A 14708-nucleotide genomic window follows, 5' to 3' on the forward strand; every position below is an offset into this window, starting at 1 on the left:
TTCAAACCCGCCAGTTTGTCCCCCGCTTGCTCATTTTTGTCTCGCTCTCTCTTGCCCTGCCACCCACTCGCTTGCAACGCTGCGCTCTTGGCTGTCTGCTCTGGTCTCCAGAGAAACCAGAAAACTAACTACAAGGAAGGACAAGCCTGGCTGCAGCAGAAGCCCGTAGCCATTGCGCTTGGCCAATTAGATTGTGTGCTGCTGCCTGCCTCTTTGCTCGTCAACGGATTTTTTTTACCCGCTGTTTTCGGTTTCCAGAAGGTTTCCATCTTTCCCTCTCTCTTCCTCCTCCGTCGTCATTTCGACATATCAGTCCACCTCTCGTCGCCCCCATCCAACTCGACGCCTCGCCCCATACTCCCCTCGCTCCCAAGCCTCCGCCAGAGCTGCTGTAGCAACCAGCAAAACCCCATCCGAAAGAGAAAAGGACAAAAAGCAGGAGCTCCAGGACCTATCAACCACGCGCGCGCTTTGTACCGGCAAAAGATCTCTCTTCCTCGCTTCCCAACATCCACACAACAGCGGATCCCATTGTAATGGAGGTAAGGCCCATTCTTCTGTTGCCATTCAGCTCATGTCTTTCTCATTGGAAGTGAACAAGGAAGCAGCCGACCATACTTCAGCTGCTCTTATGGCATACACGTCGCCTTGCTTTATTAACATTACTTATCATACCATCATTTGCCATGGCGCCGTCGCACCGTCTAGACTGTCCTTGACTTTAACCGCGACCTCAACGTGGACCAGTTGGATAGGGTCGTTCAGGTCTTCTTCAGCGGCACCGGACCTGACGTAAGTGACTACCTATTTAGTATGCCTTTGGCGCTGAAACTTCATCTTGCCCCAGAAGGACGGTCGCTGAACGTCGCTTTCTATCGCTTCCACTTGTTTATTCTCAACAATAGCATAAGCTCGCTCAACAGATCTTGACACAATTCCAGGAGAATCCAGACGCTTGGAGGCGCGTGGATACCATCCTCGACAAATCAAAGGTCTCCCAGACAAAGGCAAGCATCGAAGCATTTCCTCGAAAGGATTCAGGAGCATGGGATCATAGGGGACATGGACACTTACAGTAGATCATATATTTGAATCCCATTCTCGACACTAGTTCTTGGCGCTCGCAATTCTGGAAAAACTGGTTCAGACGCGGTGGAAGCTCCTTCCTCCTGAACAATGCCAAGGTATGGAAGTGGCCTTGTAGACCTCTGTCATTGCTTGAACACTCAAGGTACTAATAAACATCCCGCTGACTGTTGTTCAGGAATCCGTAACTACACCGTCGGGCTGATTGTCAAGTTGTCGTCGGATGAGACGACTCTGATCCGTGAAAAGACGCTGCTCAACAAACTCAACCTGGTCCTGGTCCAGGTATGCAGCAGCAAGGCTTTGGATGGATAGTAAAGCCGATGCTTGGTCGTAAATTAGTCAGCCGTTCTTACTTTTGATGTTCATACACTCATAGATTATCAAGCAGGAATGGCCACACGCATGGCCTGGTTTCATTCCCGAAATTGTGAGCTCCAGCAAATCAAATCTATCGCTGTGCGAAAACAACATGGTGATCCTCAAGCTACTGAGGTATGTCTGACATTCTCTATTAATCTATGTATGCTTTGGTGGTAAGGCTTGTGAACAGCATCTCATAGCATGTATTTTATTTCGTGGAATGAATGCAATTAGCGAGGAGATCTTCGATTACTCTGCGGAGCAAATGACGCAGGTCAAAACCAAGAACCTCAAAAACTCCATGTGCGGCGAGTTTTCAGAGATCTTTCAGTTGTGCAGCGAAGTTCTGGAGAAGGCCAACAAGCCCAGTCTGATTAAGGCAACACTTGACACCTTGCTTCGATTCCTCAATTGGATTCCACTTGGATACATCTTTGAGACTAACCTTGTCGAAAACCTTCGAGCGCGAGTAAGTGGCGATCTCGTTGTGCCGCGGAGCGGGACGCTAGCGCATCCTTCGGTTTTAGTGTACGTGCTTGCTGTTCTTAATAACAGTTCACTCTTTATATTTGCTTCGGTCAACGTTAGTTCTTGGACGTTCCTCAGTTTCGAAATGTGACGCTGCGCTGTCTGACAGAGATCGGCAGCCTCTCCGTGTCTGAAGAATACAACCCAAAGTTCGTAATCCTTTTCAACATTGTGATGGAATCGATTGCAAAGACCATCCCTATCTCCGGAAGTAAGCTCTGGAGGACAATGATTGAGGTGGTGCACGTGCTCGGTTTGGATGAATAATCATTAACCGGAACATATCTCTTGTTCTGCGCCCATAGATATTGCCGGAATGTACGAAAATGCAAACGACGATGAGCAGCGATACATTCTGAACGTCGCCTTGTTCTTGACCGGATTCCTTGGCGTTCATCTGAAGGTACGGATATGAGTTTAGTTCGAATATGATATCCACTGAACCGTATATAGATACTACGCTAATATCAAGCATCGGTATCTCGTGTAGTTGGTCGAGAACCCACAAAACAAGGAAGCCCTTCTGGCCGCCCACCAATACCTCCTCAAGATCTCCGAAGTAGACGAGCGCGAAATTTTTAAGATCTGCCTTGAGTACTGGGCCAAGCTTGTGGCCGAGCTTTACGAAGAACTTCAGCAGCTACCCGTAATGGACACACCATTGTTGAGTCACGGACGGCCAGGTTATGCATCATCGAGTCTTAAAGGCGGGAACCGCAGCCGTGCATATTACAGTGCGGTTTTGTCGCGTCTGCGTGTAGTGATGATCGAACACATGGTTAAGCCTGAGGAGGTAAGTATCTCACGTATTTCTCGTTTCAACAAGTCCATGCTATCCCAATCGCATCTTTCTATGAGACTAAGATGTAGTTTATTCGCTTAGGTTCTGATCGTCGAGAACGAAGAAGGAGAAATTGTCCGTGAGGTCCTGAAGGAAAGCGACACCATTACTCTATACAAGAGCATGCGTGAGGTTCTCGTCTATCTGACACACTTGGATTGCGTGAATACCGAGCAAATCATGACCGACAAGCTGATGGCGCAGATGGATGGAACCGAGTGGAGCTGGACAAAACTGAACCAGCTCTGCTGGGCCATTGGATCGATTTCGGGAGCCATGAGTAAGTGTAGCTGTTCGTATAGTCGTTGAATGGATTTTCGAGACTTGCCTAGATCACATATCTGACCGACGAAAAACGTGAACTCATTATAACCAGATGAGGAGACGGAAAAACGATTCTTGGTCACAGTTATCAAGGAGCTGCTGGAACTATGCGCAGTCAAGTCAGGAAAAGACAACAAGGCCGTTGTTGCATCGAACATCATGTACATTGTTGGGCAGTATCCCCGATTCCTCAAGGCGCATTGGAAATTCCTAAAGACCGTCGTCAACAAGCTCTTTGAGTTCATGCATGAGTCGCACGACGGAGTACAAGATATGGCATGTGACACGTTCATCAAGATCTCTCAGAAGTGCAGGCGTCATTTCGTATTGCAGCAATCGCAGGAAGTTATGCCCTTTATCGATGAGATCCTGGGCACACTTGACCGGATAACGAGCGACCTCTCTCCGGCACAGATTCACACGTTCTATGAGGCTATCGGCTATATGATCTCAGCTCAGCCAAACCGCCCAGCTCAGGAGCGTTTGATTGCCAAAGCCATGCAGACTCCCAATCAATACTGGGACAACATCATGGAGCAAGCAAAGTTAGACGTCAGTAATCTGGACAACACTGAAAACCTGAAAATCCTAGCTAGCGTCCTCAAAACAAATGTGTCTGCGTGTGGATCGATCGGACCAGGGTTCCTTTCTCAGCTGGGGCGAATCTATCTGGACCTGCTGGCGGTTTACAAAGCTATTAGTCAGCTTATCTCGGAGAGCGTTGTGAAACAAGGCCCGGTTGCATTGCGCACCCCGCGTGTCCGCCAAATGCGCACTGTCAAGAAGGAGGTCCTGCGCCTAATCGAGACATATGTCAACAAGGCGGACGACTTGGTGGAGGTGACACAGAACGTCATTCCAGGTGTTCTTGAAGCCGTTCTAGGTGATTACCAACGCAATGTCGAACCTGCACGCGAACCCGAGGTGTTGAGCGTCATGAGCACAATTATTATCAAGCTTGGGGTAAAATCGCTTTTTATTATGATCGACGCCTTGCTATGGAGCACATAGAAAGGACTTGCGTTGTTGCTAACCATCGATGTTGCTTTGTTTCTGCTCTTATGACCGATAGCCGTTGCTGAACGATCAAATCCCGGTCATTCTCGAGTCCGTGTTTGACGTGACCCTGAACATGATCAACAAAGATTTTGCAGAATACCCAGATCATCGTGTGGGTTTCTTCAAGATGGTCAAGGCCATCACTCAGTTCTGCTTCCCAGGTAGCGAGCTCGGAAGGATAATCTGTACGATATGAATGCGCTCTGTGTCGAGGATCGTGTTAAAGCGTATATATGTCTTTCTCCTCCCCCTCTGTATAGCTCTCCTGAAGCTTCCACCGGCGCAGCTGCAGCTTATCATGGACAGCGTGGTGTGGGCATTCAAGCACACGATGCGTGATATTGCCGATATGGGTCTGTCGATCTGTGTGGACATCATCAACAACTTTGCGAGCAGCGATCCTGCTGTTGCCAATCAGTTCTATCAGACGTATTTCCTGAACCTGCTGAACGATATCTTTTTCGTCCTGACCGACAACAATCACAAGAGCGGTAAGAACAGAGGCTATGAAACGCTCATTGTGCCCTCATATACGGCAGCGAGTATAGCAGAAGCTGACATTTATTCATCCTCCTGTGCAAATATAGGGTTCAAACTTCAGAGTCAAGTCCTTACTCGCATGTTCTACCTGGTCGACTCTGGCGCGGTTCAGGCACCCTTGTTCACGCCAGGACAAGTGTCTGATCCAACTATGACAAACGAGAGGTTTTTGAAGGAGTACATGATGAACCTACTTCAGAATGCCTTCCCTCATTTGCAACCGTAAGCTATCCCTCCAAACGAGCCTACCCCTCCCTGGACTGCTGAAATGTATCAATGGTTACAGTATTCTTACCAAGTGCGTGATTTTTGTTCTCTGTAGGTCTCAAATCAGCACGTTTACCCTGGCGCTATTCGAGACTAACCGGGATGCCAACAGGTTCAAGCTAGTGCTGCGCGATTTCCTGATCCAGCTAACAGAGTTTGGAGCCTCGGAGACGGAGCAGAACGAACTGTTCCTGGATGAGAGGGAGGCCGAGGTGGAGGCGAGGCGCAAGCTGGAAAGGGAGGCTGCACTGCGTATCCCAGGTCTTGTCAAGCCGTCTGACCTGCCCACGATGGAAGAGGACGATTAGACCAAGCACATGTGTACACACACAAGTCCAGCTGATATCAAAGTACCGGGACCCATGCAAGGCATCTTTTCTAGAATGAACAAGTACCAAAATAATACGAGTGTGAACAAAGTTGCTTCTGAAATCGTGGTAATGGTTCCTGTGGGGAGTTTTTCATGCCAGGTGCAGCAGATCCCTTGTTGCTGTCGGTTTGACGCTGCACGGAGCACACATAAAACGTGTGTGTGTCGAGAAGGACGCATAATTTCGATTTTGCCGTTGTTGCCAAGTAGCGCTGTTCCCTCTCTACTCCACTCCATCGCCCTCTTCCCCACCTCCTCCCTGCTCATCTCCTCGATTGAACACCACTGTATCATCCTTTTCATTTCTGTCTACGCACTTTCCCCCATTCTATTGAACTGATTCCACTCAATGTCAGGCCTACGTCTACAAGAAGGCGAGGACGAGGACGCCATCTCCGTAGCCCGTCCATCCAGCTTCAAGCGCAAGACTGATCGGTCATCAGCCAGGAGCCCGCTCAACATGACCTGGCCCCTGCGGGCTAATGTGGACGAACATCGAGCAAATGATATGCCCAATCCTACGCCTTTCAGGTAAGGATATGCAAAGACAGAGGGATAGTCATGGCCGGCAGGGTACAGCAAAGTGTCTAACGCCTCTCTTAAAACGCGTGGACCTGGTACCTCCAGTGCCAACCAGACTATTGCCTCACATACGATAGCAGGATTGGGCCGTGGTATAGGGGTAGCATCGTTCTTACCTCAGCGTATCGAGCCAGAGGTCGTCCTGGAGCGGAAAAAGGGCGTCCGGTTTTTCTTTGCAGAGGAAGACGAGCCAGCTAACGAGAACTTGGACAATTCGGACGACGACATGGACCACGACGACGGCGCAGCCCTGGACGAAGAGGAGGTTTATGACGATCCTGATGCCGAGACTCAGGCTGAGGTTGAAGCAGAAGATGGGGTTATGCTCAACAATTCAGAATCCCTCCAACTAGCACTGCATGACCTCGACCTACACGACTCATCCGCCGGCGGCGAGGCGGATCCGATCGATGAATATTACGATAACCACGGCGAGGACGGGGATTACAATGTCGAGGAGCAGGCGGATGTAGAGGAGCAGACGAATGGCGCGAGCAACAAGGACCAGGAGCGTCTAGACCGATTCATGCAGCCGACATCCAATTCGGACGAAGGCGTTCTGGAGCTCAATCGAGAGCGCATTGACTGGCAGAGCATGTTGCAGTCTGTCCTCACTGGAGACGTCTTTAGTATTGAGAACAGGCGCTTGGAGGATCCCCAGTACGAGATGCAACCGGCTATCAAGCAACAGATTTGGCAGGGTCTTAGAGCACGCATCCACTCACGACCTATCAGTGACGAGAAACGGTTCGTAGAAACGGCGAGAATGCAGGTGGACGCATTCCTTCAAGAGGTCATGGACTTCAAGATGGATCCGAACAGCCCCCTATCTCCACTTGATCAAGTTCTAGACGTACTCCACAAGGTCGACATCGTCGAGGGCCTCTACCCAAAGTTGTCAGCGGTCGGTGCCGATAAACCACTATACAACTCCGCCAAATTCCAGTATCGTCTGGATGCGCTCAATGCATATGCGAGTGTAATGAAAAAGATAAAGATTCAGACAAAAATTCTCAGAAACTGGACAGGAAGCGAGACGCTGGAGGTTTCACGATCAAAGGACGCCGGTCAGGCCGAGGTTTCATTCGTTGATAGACTGCTTAGTGAGAACGGACTGGAGAGGACGTTCGAAAAGAGTACGCTAAGCTCACTGCATCAGGCGATGAAGCAAATCAAGGCGACGATGATCGATAACGCAGTCGCTTTCGCCAGTATGGGTCTTGTACCTACCATGAGCGAGTTGCAACAGCTCATTCGATTCCCAACCACACTCATGCAGGAGTGTTTACGTCTACGTCTTGAATACGCCGATCGAGTTACAGTGCCAACCCTGCCAAATGTGGATCAGATGCTGGATGATTTTAAAAAATCCCTGTTCTTGGCTTGCAGGATCAAATATGAGTACGAGGAGTTGGAGAGCAGCGATCAGGATGGGTGGTACCTGGAGCCTTGTATAGATTCAGAGTACGAGAAGACTCTCAAGGCGTCCCTGCAGTTCTATTTCAAGCTGTTGTCATGGAAGGTCGAGTACTGGGGTCAATCCAAAAAGTACATGGACTCGGTTCTGGACCTCGAATGGGAGAGTCTCAGTGAATTGGGCCAAGCCATTGACGGTATCGGTCTTGACACTGCGGAGCAACTTTGGTACGCATTACCATCTTGAACCTATCATGCTAAAGCTACCTTCCAACAAATGCAGGCATGTCGATCTAACATCCTACTTCACTTCTCGTCCGTGGATCTAGTTTCCTTACGAGCAAATCGACTACCTTCCTGTACAGGCACTTACAAGAGCAAATTAAGGAGCACCCTGACGTGCTCCAGACCGCCGGAGAAGTGACCAAGTTTTACGGAAAGGTGTTGGAAAATGTCCGATTTAGAGCTAACAGGCTGAGGCGATTCGCAAGGTATGTTGAATGGGAATTTAGTGAAATATAAGGACACTGAAGATTTCCGGCAGCTCACCCGTGTTTTTGACGTATCTCATTTTGCCGCCTCCTAGAACATTGACCGACACTTTCGAGAACACAGCCGAATACCAGCTCGACAAGAAGAAAGGAGACAGCTTCGGAGCATTGATGAACAGGTTGGCGGAGACGGACCACGTCATGGTGTTCACGAACACCATCGAAAGTATGGGCGTGTACATGATTGTGGAGCACAAGGTTGCCGAGAACGCACTCTACCTTCCACGTACACTGAAGTCGTGCTTTGAACAACCAGGATCTGGCTATATCCTCATCTTTACACCTCGCGAACGGTTTATCTGGTCTGGTTCGATTCTTCACCTGGACGTATTGCCTGACTTTGATCTCGATGTCAAGCCTGGACGTGCACGCCTGATTTCGGAGCGAGGCAGCCTTCTGGATGCCTGTAAGAAGCGGTTCGGCAAGTTCGCAGAGCCCTTTGGACTGTCAATCATTACGGAGAGTCGAGCGAATGTCACCGCACTGAATAAGGAGCTCAATAAGGCTAAGAAGTCGGCATACAAGTTGGCGGATACGATTGTACAGTCGGTTGCAGTCCTCCGCAAGGCTACGATTAAGGTTCCCAACTGCCAGGACCTCGTCCAGCCATTCTTCCGTTTCGCCTCAGACTATGGACTTACCTCACTCAGTTCCATGGAGGGTCTTCCGAGGACCCAGTTCAATCTGAAGCTATTGCGTCTTTCCATTGACTGGGTCAGCTTTGTGTGCGACGACTGCGATCAAACGGAACGACAAACATTTCGTTGGGCAATGGCGGCACTCAACTTCGCTATGAAGATGACGAAAGGCAACAACATTCTTGCGCTCAGCGACTCGGAGTTTTCGTGGCTACGATCTAAGATTGCCGGCTGCATGACGCTTTTGATCTCTCACTTTGATATTCACGGGGCCAGGACACAGAGCGAGACACTTCGAAACGAGCACGACGGAAGACAAACACAAAAGCCCTTGGATCAGACACGTCTTTTGGAGGAGATCAGCGCCATCCTCAAGCTTGCGACATCGAACGAGAGTCCGCTTTCACCAGAGGCAATACAGAACCATAAGTCACAAGTAGAGAAATTGGCGAAGATTGAGAACAAAAGGAATGAGAGGGAGCAGGAAATCAAAGTCATCGGCAAAGTCCTGGATGATCAAAAGCCTGAAGACCGATCTCTGGTATTCTTGGCTGCACTGACAGATTCGGTGGCAATTCGATGGCAGCTAGTCAAATATATCGGTTCTGGTACATTCGGCACAGTCCACCTTGGCACCAATTCTGATACAGGAGAACTGATTGCCGTGAAGGAGATTCGGTTCGCAAACGCATCCATGACTCTTGTTAAGTCGATCCGCGACGAGATGAAGGTCATGAAGATGCTGCATCACCCCAACATTGTACGATATGATAACATTGAGGTCCATCGACATCGAGTATTCATCTTCATGGAGTATTGTCAAGGGGGCAGTTTGGCGGATTTACTGGAGCATGGCAGGATCGAGGACGAAAAAGTTATCAAGTTTTATACTCTGCAGATGTTGAAGGGACTTGCCTACCTCCATGACATGGACGTGGTTCATCGAGATGTCAAGCCGGACAGTAGGTGCCCGCTGTGAGAATTGATGTGGCTCCAAATTTAGTCCTTCCAGGATAATCGGATCCAGAGTGCTGATCATATTCATTCTTATGTGTTTAGATGTCCTTTTGGATCATAATGGCAACATCAAATTTGTAGATTTCGGTGCAGCCAAGATCCTGGCCAAAAACCAGAGAACACGAACAGCCGCAAAAAGTCTCCACGACGGTGTTGGTGCCAACTCTCTGAATGGAACGCCGATGTACATGGCCCCGGAGGTGATCAAGAACGGAGAGAAGGGTCGCAAGGGAAGCATGGATATCTGGTCAATGGGATGCTGTGTGCTTGAGATGGCAACCGGTCGCCGACCTTGGGCCCATTTGGACAATGAATGGGCTGTTATGTTCCACGTTGCCACCTCTCACCCACCGCTACCCGATCCATCTCAGATGAGTGCTAAGGGAATTGCTTTCCTCAAGAGATGCTTCACCCGAAATAGCAAGGAGCGTCCATCAGCTGTGGAGCTGCTTCGTGACCCATGGCTCAAGGGAGTAGATCAAGACGAAAGCAGCGAGGAGTATCGATATGAAGGTCCGCCTTTGGAGGTCAACAGTGATGGAGAGACGGTCACTCCTGTTCAGTTTGGCTATGGGGAAGAGGATCTTGCCGACTATCCTGATATTGAGAAGAAGCCATCGAGCCATGGAAATATGTCATATGCCGAACACGAACTTGAACAGAGCAATGGCGTTAGCAGCGATGGACCTAAGCTCGAGCATTCAGCCCCGCTCACGGAGAAGAGTATGATGCGTGCCGAGAACCGGAGTCACATCTATGCTGACAAGGAAATCGTGGATGGAGCTGAAGGAATGAGCGGACTAGGGGCCGGGAATACCTCTGGAGGCGGAAGCAGCCAAAACAGCACTGACTCCATTATGTCAGATACGGTATCCGAGGTTGGATCCGAGGTGGAGCTGATGCTGAGTGCCATTCGGGAGCGTGAGGAAGGCTCTAGGCAGGTCTCAAAACAGTCCTCACCCTTACTCGATAAGGACCTGCAAGGAGCGGGAGTGATCCATGGTGTGTTTGAAGGTGCAGGCGGTCTTGAGAATATCGGCGATGGTGACGATAGTAGTCGCCGCGAACCACCACCAACTACTACGGACGTGTCAGCATCAATATTGATGCTGCCTTCACGTAGCGTCGATGTGAGCGAGCACAGTGGATTTGCGCGCGAGATGGGTTTGGACATGTACGGTGAAACGAGTCCTAAGATCAGGGATGGCCAAGCCTCGCCTATTGTGTCCGTGAAGCTGATGGAGAAGACAGGGGAAGATCAGACGGCAACAGAAAGCGCGAATGCAGCGACGGCTGCTATCTTGACCGAGGGTGCTCCCTGGCGTTCAGAATCCGAAGACTCTATCTGACAATCTCGTATAGCAGTAGGGGCAGTGTATCTATCATAAGGGATCCATGTCAATTGAAAATTCTATCCCTTCCTCCGCTTCCAGTCATGTATGGGACCAATTTATTAGATTTGGTTAAAAATCATAAAGAAATAACTGCACTTCTATACTCATGAAATATTTGTCCTTGAATGTCGCATTGATCTGTACCTTGGTGGTATTCAGAACCGACTCTGGTATCCAGAAATAAGCCCATGATGTTCAGGACCTGCTCCCCAAGTTTACAAAATGAGCCTTCGCTTAATGTTAGTAGCCTAGACAATGTACTGCTTTGTGGACGCCGCCTCTCCGTTCTTCGGATACTGCACAATTTAGTCAATTACTCTCTCAGTGAGACGCTCTTTCATCGTCCGTCAGAATTGGCACAAACAAAAAGCCGCGTGCCTCATATGCATCAATGCACTACCCGACTCATGTAATCGATCTAGTATCTGTCACTGTTGTGATGCGCCGGGTCAAGTGCCGTAATTCTCTGATATCTGAAGTACCATGAGAAGATGATGGTTTGGCGTTCCTCAGCAACAGTGCGGGAGATCCCGTTTGGTTATTGAGGCTGACTACAGTCTCTAGAGCTTTCTGAGGTTTAATGATATCGGGATTGATTCAGGGGCTAAGAGGACCGTTACAGCGGTCGTTCTCACCACGGTGGATTGGTTGTTGGCGAAAAACATCTCGGTTTCACAAGGGTCGCACACCTACACCATAAAGGCATACATGGCTGAGGCTTCAGAGGGCAAAGAGAAGAGTCGGATTTCAAATTGCGCTCCAGGGTTAACAACCGAGCGTCATGAAAGTACATGGGCTAAAGCGGTGCCCTAGGAAAGTTTGAGGATTGGGCCATCAAGTGCCAACAATGCAGCCAGGAAAGGAACCGAGACCATCAGGCTAGCCATAATATGGCTCGCGCCGCCCTATATCTTGTAGAGCGTCAAGAGTGACCCCGGATCTGAAGCGCCAGCAACGACAACAACAACAACAACAACAGCACTAAGCGCCGTGTGGGGTGGCAGCATAGACACGGTGGGGGATGAAAAGAGCTGTGTCACTATCCTTTGATACAGAAAATTTTGCAGTACATGGTTTGACGCTTAAATGGCTACCGGGTGATGAGAACTGAGAACACATCATGGAGGACTTCCATGCCTCGCGCAGTATGTGGCCGACGTTTGTCCACTGTTTAGTGTCCAGTGCGTGCAGATTTATTTATTTTTTAGACCAAAGAGGAGCGGACTGCGCCCAGCGCTCAGGTACAGAGGCACAGCACTCGATTACTCTATTTAGGTTGGGACGACGAAAAAAATTGACGTCAACAAAAAAGACTGCTTGGGCATACGCGCACTGGCATATATACGACCCGCATACGCGCATACACACATACACACATACACACATACACGCATACAGCGAATACAGCGAATACAGCGCATACATCCTGTCTGCCCTTTCATACGCATTCATAATCAAACACCAGGGCGAGGCGAGTGGAGGCCTCCAGTGGGAATGAGGGGGGACCGGTCCGGTTACTCGAAGGACCCAACGGGTGCTCACTCCTTCATTCGCCTTCACCTTCACTCACTCGTTGACCTAGCCCTGCTTCCTTCTCTCTTCCCCTCCTTTGCCACCATCCAGGTTCGCACGCTACTGACGTCAGCACGTGGACCATTTTTTTTTTTTCTTTTTTTTCTTTTCATTTCTTTTTTTTTCTTTTCATTTCTTTTTTATTCTCTCTCCTTTCCCCACACTTTCACACTTCCACCCCACACTCTCAGGTACATCCTTCATACTCCACCATCCAGCACATCATACCACACCGCAGAACCCACTTTACTGACTTTTCACCCATTCTCCCACGGGCCCACACTCGCCCACCATCACCAACCGTAGCCAAGACTATTGACGACGAACGACCGCGGCCGCAAGTAACCAAAGATAAGTTTATTTGAGCTCTCCTCCTTCACCCCACCTCTTCTTCCCTTACCCTTTTTATTTCTGCTGGGCATTCTTGGTGACGTGAATCTGGGCGGTTGTCAGTTTTCTGGAGGCACCTGTGCGGTCGGTGTGCTGGGCAGGGCCTCTTGGATTCTTGGAGTGGGGACGGCTACCTTTTCAAAACACACTGCTCCAGCTCCTAAGGGACAGCACAAAGCTGCGGGTAGGGACGCCATCCCCTATACCACTCTAGCTGTGAGCCACAGGGTACAGTCGGGTGAGGCACTCCAAGTCATGTTCAAACGAAACCGGGGTTCTTTGTGAGGCCTTTTTTGACAACATTGGTCAGGTGAACTGGGAGAGAGTAGACACCGGGGGGTTTAGTCTGGGGACCGGTGCATGGGGTTTTTGTCCGTATTCTCATGCACTCGACCCCCACTTGTTCTCTTTTTTTGTTCTTGCTGTTGTTGCTGGCTACTATCGGGTCCTTGTGTTCTCGGGACCAGTATAGAGGTAGTAGCCAGGGGTGGAGACCGTGCCTGGGACACGGCTCTCCACGTTGTTCTCTTTTCTGTAGTTTTTCGTTGAATCGCTGGCACTACCGGGTTCTGACCAACCTTGCTGTAGTGTTCGGCATGTGGTCCCAATGTACAGTATTCCCATTTAGAGGGACCACGTTGTTCTCTTTTCCATCTCTCTTTCGTTGATTCCAGCGTACCAGTGGAATTTTGTCTAGGCTTGCCTAGCTCTGCTGGTCATCCTGGGACTATCCATGCACAGGATTTTTGTCCGCATTCCTGTTGCTGGTGGTCCAATTGTTCTCCTCCACTTGAAAACATGTTTGTAAATCATCACTGGCAATAGCCAGCAGTGGGGGGTTTTGATTATAGATCTCCCCCGCTTTGTTCTCTTTTTACTTTTTCTTGCTGTTGTTGCTGGCCACTACCGGGTCCTTGTGTTCTCGGGACCACTATAGAGGTAGTAGTCAGGGGTGGGGCCTGTGATAGGGACACAGGCTTCCGCGTTGTTCTTTTTTTTTTATTTCTTGTTGGTTCGCTGACACTACCGGGTTCTGACCAACTTTGCTGTAGTGTTCGGCATGTGGTGGGCAGTGTATATTATTCCCTCAATAGAGCCCCCACGTTGTTCTTTTTTTTTTTTTTTTTTTCTTTTGTTGTGGTGGTGGCTGGACCAGTCCGTTGAAGAGGTGGTACCAGTAGTGGGGCGCGGTGTGCACAATGGGGGTTTTGTTTGCATCCCCAGCGCATCCGCCAGCACTTTGTTCTCTCAATCTTTTGTATTACTTTTCGTGGGCGGCCCTCTTGGCTGACTTCTTCTTTTCTGGTTTGCTTGGTGTTGTCAAAAAAGCCCTTGCAAAGCGCCTCGTGTTCATTTGGGACATGGCTTGTGGGGTCCCCTTCTGTGCTCTAGTGGTCTTGCAGTCTGGGGTGAGTATAGGTTTAAAGGATGGCCTCCTCTGCCTCTGGTCTTTGTGTTCTCTCTTTCGGGCTCGGGTGGTGTTGTTTTTGGAAGGGTCCTGGAGCCCTTCAGGGGTTCAAGTAGTCTCTGTTTGATATGCCTATCACATAGAGGCCTTTGGATCCTGGTGGCCAAGCGGGTCTGCGCACCGAAATGTTCTTTTTTTTCTATCTTTTTTTAGAATGGCAACGACAAAGGCAGCTGGTACTAACCATCATCCTTTCTCCCCAGTGTCTTTTCTTTCTTCCTTAGACCCCTCTCGACCAGCACAGACGACCGTGGCGACAGTGGGCACAACGGGCGCAACGGGCGCAACGGGCGCAACGGGCG

At 49.6% G+C, this 14708-nt stretch overlaps 3 protein-coding genes across 3 annotated transcripts; all 3 read left to right on the forward strand.

Annotated features, from left to right (window-relative positions):
- The first annotated feature begins 353 nt into the window (after nt 1-353).
- BC939DRAFT_10207 (CRM1 C terminal-domain-containing protein) lies at nt 354-5588 on the forward strand. The gene is made up of 16 exons (XM_051549841.1): nt 354-542; nt 709-792; nt 906-1007; nt 1112-1184; nt 1265-1371; nt 1466-1581; nt 1684-1918; nt 2038-2188; nt 2283-2380; nt 2468-2770; nt 2861-3098; nt 3195-4105; nt 4215-4362; nt 4462-4692; nt 4789-4963; nt 5064-5588. Exons 1-16 carry the CDS (start codon nt 537-539, stop codon nt 5314-5316), a joined length of 3231 nt encoding a protein of 1076 aa, XP_051415602.1. The 5' UTR covers nt 354-536; the 3' UTR covers nt 5317-5588.
- Nucleotides 5589-5952: 364 nt separating this feature from the next.
- On the forward strand, nt 5953-11085 carry BC939DRAFT_10215 (uncharacterized protein). The gene is made up of 4 exons (XM_051549842.1): nt 5953-7604; nt 7706-7867; nt 7963-9527; nt 9625-11085. Exons 1-4 carry the CDS (start codon nt 6187-6189, stop codon nt 10929-10931), a joined length of 4452 nt encoding a protein of 1483 aa, XP_051415603.1. The 5' UTR covers nt 5953-6186; the 3' UTR covers nt 10932-11085.
- Nucleotides 11086-14049: 2964 nt separating this feature from the next.
- On the forward strand, nt 14050-14678 carry BC939DRAFT_440989 (uncharacterized protein). Its single transcript, XM_051554158.1, has 3 exons — nt 14050-14347; nt 14375-14378; nt 14614-14678. Exons 1-3 carry the CDS (start codon nt 14138-14140, stop codon nt 14628-14630), a joined length of 231 nt encoding a protein of 76 aa, XP_051415604.1. The 5' UTR covers nt 14050-14137; the 3' UTR covers nt 14631-14678.
- The last annotated feature ends 30 nt before the right edge of the window (nt 14679-14708 follow it).

This window comes from Gamsiella multidivaricata (assembly GCF_025024155.1).
Source record: "Gamsiella multidivaricata strain RSA 2152 chromosome Unknown BC939scaffold_10, whole genome shotgun sequence".
Lineage (NCBI taxonomy): Eukaryota > Fungi > Mortierellomycota > Mortierellomycetes > Mortierellales > Mortierellaceae > Gamsiella > Gamsiella multidivaricata.

Bases quoted from the DNA above. Each gene is read 5' to 3' on its own strand.
- BC939DRAFT_10207 (XM_051549841.1), top strand. The intron at 1,372-1,465 runs GTATGCAGCAGC...ATACACTCATAG, and splicing joins TCAACCTGGTCCTGGTCCAG to ATTATCAAGCAGGAATGGCC. The intron at 4,363-4,461 runs GTAGCGAGCTCG...CCCTCTGTATAG, and splicing joins CACTCAGTTCTGCTTCCCAG to CTCTCCTGAAGCTTCCACCG.
- BC939DRAFT_440989 (XM_051554158.1), top strand. From the start codon at position 14,138: ATGGGGGTTTTGTTTGCATCCCCAGCGCATCCGCCAGCACTTTGTTCT.
- BC939DRAFT_10215 (XM_051549842.1), top strand. From the start codon at position 6,187: ATGGACCACGACGACGGCGCAGCCCTGGACGAAGAGGAGGTTTATGAC. The intron at 7,605-7,705 runs GTACGCATTACC...CCGTGGATCTAG, and splicing joins GACACTGCGGAGCAACTTTG to TTTCCTTACGAGCAAATCGA. The intron at 9,528-9,624 runs GTAGGTGCCCGC...TTATGTGTTTAG, and splicing joins TCGAGATGTCAAGCCGGACA to ATGTCCTTTTGGATCATAAT.